Source organism: Myxocyprinus asiaticus, chromosome 44 (assembly GCF_019703515.2).
Source record: "Myxocyprinus asiaticus isolate MX2 ecotype Aquarium Trade chromosome 44, UBuf_Myxa_2, whole genome shotgun sequence".
NCBI classification, from domain to species: Eukaryota; Metazoa; Chordata; class Actinopteri; order Cypriniformes; family Catostomidae; genus Myxocyprinus; species Myxocyprinus asiaticus.
The window spans coordinates 33552031-33559281 of record NC_059387.1 but is presented as its reverse complement, the minus strand read 5'-3'; the positions used below and the strand labels follow the sequence as shown (position 1 = coordinate 33559281).

General features: G+C 38.0%; 1 protein-coding gene across 1 annotated transcript; it reads right to left on the bottom strand.

Annotated features, from left to right (window-relative positions):
* Positions 1 to 1579: 1579 nt before the first annotated feature.
* LOC127434595 (myeloid-associated differentiation marker-like protein 2) lies at positions 1580 to 2918 on the bottom strand. The gene has a single exon (XM_051687435.1). The coding sequence runs from the start codon at positions 2848 to 2850 to the stop codon at positions 1984 to 1986; it is 867 nt and encodes a 288-aa protein (XP_051543395.1). The 5' UTR covers positions 2851 to 2918; the 3' UTR covers positions 1580 to 1983.
* Between the last annotated feature and the right edge of the window lie 4333 nt (positions 2919 to 7251).

Here is a 7251-nt window from a genome sequence, read left to right as displayed (position 1 = left end):
TGCAATCGACAAACTGTAGGAAAAAAGATAGATCTGCTGTGTTCTTAAAACACTTATGCATTTTACTGAAGTCAATAGATATGTAGATGCTTTTTTATGCATGAAAACGTACAGATGTTATTGAAACTCAATTATTGTAAGACTATAATTGTTGTCTTTTGATAAAAGTCATGCTCAGCAGCTCACAAACTGTAGCGAAATGATAGATTTGCTTTGTTCTTATAATGCTTAAAACCTCTACTGAAGTCTCTTTGTAGGTCTGTAGACATGTACATTTTAAAGGATAAAATTTTTCTTTTAATCGTTGATTCAGTGACTAACTCATATCACACAAGACACTCATTTGTCACCTTCTGATATCAGCAGAAATGGTCACTGAATCATTAAATGGATCTGAATGAATTTTGGTGAACGTCGTCAAAACACTCGAGACACTTGGATACTTTAAATCCCACAATGCACAATGCACAGAGTAAAAATGTAAATTGTGCACATGCACGATTGACATTATTGTAATTGATTTAATAATTTATTCAGGACCAGCTTGTGCTCAGTCTTTTATTGTCATGTGTGAAACAGAAGCAAGTGCTCCACAAGATGCCCTTTATTTTTACAGCTAATTTTGTGAAATATGCAATTAATTTGCAATACTTGAATCTTTAAAATACTACAAATATTAAAAGTAAATAATATGTATATTTTAATATCATACGTATATATTAATATATATCGTAACATATTAATATTGCACCGTAATATGACTGCTACGCCCCTGCATCCTGCCCAAACATTGACCCAACCAATGGTGTGAGTTTGGGCCAGACTATCTGTTTGTTTGATCACAGCAGACAGTGGGCATATTCGGGAAGCTGTTTGAAAACAGTGTTTATTTTTGCAATTCTGTTCACCACAGAAATGACACCACTTTAAAGGAATATCCCGGGGTCAATACAAGTTAAGCTCAATCGACAGCATTTGTGGCATAATGTTGAATACCACAAAAATTACAACTCGTCCCTCCTTTACTTTAAAAAAGCAAAAATCTGGTTTACAGTGAGACACTTACAATGGAAGTCAATGGGGCCAATTTTTGGAGGGTTCAAAAGGCAGCTTATAAACTGTGTAAACCTTATATATAAATAATATTAAAATATATAATATATTACATAAAATATATTATATTAAATAATATTATTTTACTGTATATACAGTGTATATATACATATACTGTATATACAGTATAATAATATTATAAAGTGTTTATATAAGCTTATATAAGCACAATTTAGTGACGTACAGTATGACATAATGACATTCATTTTATCATTTTAAGTGCTTATATATATATATATATATATATATATATATATATATATATATATATATATATATAGCTTATAAGGTATTTATATATACTGTATATACAGTATATATATTATATATAGTATATTTACACACACACACACACACACACACACACACACATATATATATATATATATATATATGTGAGCACTTAAAATTAATAAATGAATACAACAAATGAATAAAATACACAAATGTTAAATAAAAGCCTTTATTTTGAACAATCAACAGGAAGTGAAATGAGCACAACAAGAGATCAAGGCTTCCATGCATTAATAAGAAATGAAAAACTGAACTGATACACAAACATTAATAACAGACCATTAGAAACAAGAACAACAATAAACAAAAAAGTGTAATGATATTGTTGAAGAAATATTTATAGATTTTGTTAATGTTTGTTAGTGAATGATGACGTATGGCTACAGAAGACTTGGAATATAGTGTACAACACATATGGTACTTGTTGCTTTTTTGTCATTTTGGAGATTAACAGCCTCAGTCCCTTTTTTATTTTGTGTATGCAAATATGCAGCTAGGATATTCATAAAAGAAATGTACCTTTTGTGTTAGCATAAAGGGTGTGGATGAATTAAAATTTTTGGGTGAACTATCTTTTTAAGAGCGTCTGAATCCACATATACCACAGCAGGTGAAGATCAGGTCGATGACGTAGAGGCCGAGGTTCACGTAGGTCATAAAAGTCACAACAAACTGGATGCTCCATACGCAGCTGTTTCCAGGGCAATCTTTCGGTCTCGGGTTTCCACGAAAGCTGTAGATTGGCCAAAGAATGGCGGCGGAGATGTAAAGCAAAACTGATATGACCAGGAACACGATAACAAAACGGTCGATACTGCAGGGCAGACAGTTCTTCAGCTTTGTCAAGATGTTGGTAATAATGATCAAGATGGTTAGCGGCAGTGGAATCACGTAAGCCACGATGCACCACAGCAGAGCCGGCTTTCCCACATAGCCAATCAGAGAAATGAGAATGATGCAGCCAACAAAGGCCTCCAGAATCTTCAGGAAACCAGGCAGTGCAGCCACATACGTTGCAGAACGCGTCGAGTCGCATTTGTCCCGAAACATCTCCACGCAGTAAAGCACGCAACACACGCCAGAGAGGATGGTTACCATCCATCCCCAGATACACTTCCAGCAAATATAGAAGTTGGCGAACATCACCGTGCAGGAGAACGTGCAGAGTGATGACATCATAACCATACCTGTCGTGAAATCATCCCAGTCCATACAAAACACCAGGATAAACTTATGGATGAGGAACATCTCCACGATGGTGATGAACAGTGTGAGGAGAGGACACACACCCCAGATCACCATACAGTAGAGCCAGTAGGTGTGTAACGGGTGACCCCAGATGTAGCTCACTATAAATGTCACCACACACATCACAATCTGTGCCATGTGAAGGCCACCGCGTGAACCTGTCAGTGCGGATGGAGTGAATTTAAGCTTGTCCATCTTGAAAGCAGGTATCAGACAGGGTCACCAGACAACTGTATAATCATGCAGCGGCTCTTCAAGAGTGTGTTCGGACACATCGAGGAAGGCAATATGGAAATGGCCGGCTCACAAAGGGAGATAACAACCACACATGGGACGATCCAAGCTCATGCAAAAGGTGCTACAACAGTTGCATGCATAGTCATGATACACCCACACTCACATCACATGAAATGTGAGCCAGCTTTTAATAAAACTGGAATTTCGGTCATCTGAACATTTTCATCCGGAAATGCCCTTTTCGGATTCCGGCTAAAAGAGAAAACAGGCCAAAAAGTCTTGGCCGAAAATGTGAAGAAAAATCGTGCTTTAACATCCAATAACCAAACCTTTAACAAGGAGAAAAAGCAGTGTGCATGTGCAATGAAAAAAGTGTGCATGTGCAGTGTGCATGTGCAATGATCCAGGTTTAATTGGCTCTAAGGTTGCTAAATGTTAATGATTTGGGTGTTTGCAAAATCCATGAAGAATGAAGTTTTCCTTATGGAAATTAACCATGGTTTTACTACAGTTATGATGCAGTATCCATATAGTAACCATGGTTTTACTACAGTAATGATATAATAACCGATTGTAGTAACTATGGTTAATTTTGGGGTTATTACTGTATGGTTTTACTACAAATACCATGATATACTGTGGTTACTGTGGTAATATCCCAGATAGCACAAGTACATCTCAGAGATGTCTGTTTTAGATCTTTTCATCAGGAAAACATCACAATCTATTTAACATCTGCTTAACATCTGAAAAAGAGTAAACGTCTCAAACACATCTGCTGAATGTCTTATTGACATCCGAGAGAAAACGTCTTAAAGGCGTATTGCAGATGAAAAAATACATCTTCCAGATGTAAACGCACATCAAAAAGGCATCTGGGTGATTTACATATGATGTCAGGGACCATGGTTAATTTTTGTAAATACATTTTCCTCAACCAGCTATATCAATGATTTAGTCTTCTTCAAGAGTTTTTAATGTCGGAACGATTTTGAATAAAATCTTGATACTGCCATTGTACTCTGACTTCATTTTAATATTCCTGTGATAAGGCGAAGGGTTGCTGACATGGCCTTCTATTTGAGTGCCAATGGAACTGCAAAGTTAATACTATCGACAGCATGAAATAAACCTCATGCAAAGAGATGTGTTAGCCCTCTGAATCAGTTTAACCCTTTAGAGACCGGGACCTTATTCCACCCCCTGTACCTCATCCATTTTTAAAAAAAATTTTTTGGAGTTATGCCCACACCTCTTTAGCATTTTAGTATAGTAGTGAAGCAATGAAAAATGGCAAAATTGCAATAATAATAATAATAATAATAATTACAACTGCTAGATTACCAAAAGTCAGATCATTAAAGACCCAAGATATGAAGGGTACAACGGGGCTAAAGGCCCCCTGGGGTAAAAGGCACATTTTATTTTATTTTCTCCCAAAACACTAAATAGCAACAAAATCTATCACAGCATTTACACTAATAGTAAGTTTGACAGGTAGAGCTCTAAAAGTGACTATAGACCGCTCCCATTATAATGAATAAAGCTGCGCAAGTCATTTACTATTACAGTCATTTAGCAGATGCTTTTATCATAAATTATTTACAAATGCCCAACCAATGCAAGCAATTTGTCACACAAAAGTCAACAATATCTGCAGGAAGGGGGCCTGGGTAGCTCAGCAAGTATTGACGCTGACTATCACCCCTGGAGTTGCAAGTTTGAATCCAAAGTGTGCTGAGTGACTCCAGCCAGGTCTCCTAAGCAACCAAATTGGCCCGGTTGCTAGGGAGAGTAGAGTCACATGGGGTAACCTCCTCGTGGTCGTGATTAGTGGTTCTCGCTCTCAATGAGGCGTGTGGTAAGTTGTGTGTGGATCGCGGAGAGTAGCATGAGCCTCCACATGCTGTGAGTCTCCGCGGTGTCATGCATGACGAGCCACGTGATAAGATGCGCGGACTGACGGTCTCAGAAGCGGAGGCAACTGAGACTTGTCCTTCGCCACCCGGATTGAGGTGAGTAACCGCGCCACCACGAGGACCTACTAAGTAGTGGGAATTGGGCATTCCAAATTGGGGAGAAAAGGGGATCCCCCCCCCCCAAAAAAAACCCCCAAAAACATAAAAAACAATATCTGCAGGACTGAACTGCCTAGTTCTCAGAGTAGCTGGAGTAGTATAAAAGCTAGTGCAGAAGAAAGAGACAAGTATTTTTAGAATTAAAAAAAGAAATCCTTTCCTTGTCCGCAGGTCATGCAGACAGCTTCATGGAGCGGCTTCATTTATAATAATAGGAGTGAACCAACATTCCCAAATTATACTATGAGGAAATACTTGTGAGTATCTAAACTACGACACAATTTCATTACCTCTCTCGCAGAGACGCTCAGTATCAACAACACGTCTGGTTAAGTCACTTCAGGTAAACGTTTGATGTCCTTTGAGAAACTATGTTAACACAGAGCCTTATTTAAAGGATCCGGTAATGATAACGGAAGTGCATCTGGGTCAGTAGCTTTCTAATTCCTTTGTTACACATACATGCTATTTCTTACTCAAGGTGGCGCTGGTGTTTCAGTGATTGACTTGATTTACAATTGACAAAGAATCAACATGGAAGTAAACTATAGCAAGTTTAACAGTATGATTTGGCTATTGACATTTGGGTGCACTACTGAAAGTATGGAAGTTGTGCGTTTATTTAGACTCAAAAAGTGCCTGAGAAAATACTTATGTGTAGCTGAATATGTGTTTGACAGCCTGTTGTGTCTTATGAAATTTCAGTGTGGTAGTAATGAATGATCCATTTGTGACACGCATAGCATATTCGCTAACAGATGTTTATTAGCTAATATCTGTGTCAGGCTCAAATCTGCCCCTAGAGACCTAAGCGATAATTGTCACCTGCCAAATGTCCAGTTAAAAAATGCCAAGTAGGTATGGCTTGATCTTCTAAATAGCAGGTGTCACTCTGTCAATGACATCTGCCCTCTAGTGGATTTACTGCATAATAGCAACTTCATTCATGCAGCTGTGGCAGTGTCTTCTGCAGCCAAACTGCAATATTTTCATATTACAAGACATGATGAAGAGGGCTTGGTGAGGGCAGTCGAAAATGTCAGTCATTTCAGAGGCGGAGCAAGTTATTACATTTTGATGAAAGATTACAAAGACAAACTTTTTCCCCCCTTTAGAAAAACGTGCACTAATCGTTTACAGTTGTCCAAGAATGTTATCCATCGTTGTTTATGAGAGATTGGTGTTTTTAAAGTTAGGGCTATTTTGAAGAACACAAGAGCTGAGTGAGTCTACAAACTTGCTCTCTCCGTGCAACTCTGCAGGCTTGATTGAGTTATCTTAAGCACTGTCATGTGTCGGGCGGATGTTGTGCACAAGGCCGGGTGTGTCATGACCCTCTGGACAGTCAGATGACCATAAAACTGTAAACAGGTTTGGTGATACCTTTAGTAGGCCTTTCCTTTCTCTTGTAATGGAGGTAGTAATTCCATGTATTTCTGAGAGAGATAGGTAAATATTAATAGAGAAATTCAATATGCATTTATAGATATACTGTATATAGGCCTACTGTATATCCGTTTGGTGTTTTGTTTGAGTTTGTTTTTCTTGCCATTTGTCTTTATCTGTTTTGTTGTTTTATATTGCTACCCTAAGTCTACTACTAGTTTAAGATTGGGTTTGGGATACATCTCAGCAGATTTGTCCATCTGTGAACCTGTTATCCTCTGCTGGTCCTATAGTGAGCATTTTTTTTTTTCTTTTTCTGGAGTCACTTTAGTGTCCTATTTCAAGTATTGCCTTTTACTTGTCTAATTTGAATATTTATTGTGTTTAGGAAGTGCCGTGGCCTTTGTTTCACTGTTTGAGGTGATAGTCTATCACAGTTATACTGGTTTGCTGACTTGTTTAGTGTGCGCACGAGTGTGTGGTAACAGGTGTGTTGGGCCCATCCGGGTATGGTCTGCTTCCCTGGAGGTCGGCCCAAGTCCTCTTTTAGCTGTTTTTAAACTAATAAAGTATTGAGTCTGTTTTGTGGTACGTAAAAGGTAAATGTTTGTATGTGACGTAACGAAAATAAAATGTGTGTTTTTGGGTAATGCACAGTCTCATCCTTCCTGGGTATAACAAACCTGTGTCCTTACTAAGGGTCTGGTTTTAAGTAAGGTTTTATTCCCTGGGTGAAAGTCCCAAGGTGGCGTAGTTGGCTACGTTTTTAAATATCTTGTTAATGAACTAAACTACCACAGCCCGCTAGCCCCAGTCGCCATAGATAGATAGATAAATAGACAGACAGATAGACAGACAAAGATTTTTAAAAGAATATTTCAGCTCTGTAGGTCTA

What these genes read in the sequence shown, in the direction of transcription:
- LOC127434595 (XM_051687435.1), bottom strand. Translation starts at nt 2,850, where the DNA reads ATGGACAAGCTTAAATTCACTCCATCCGCACTGACAGGTTCACGCGGT.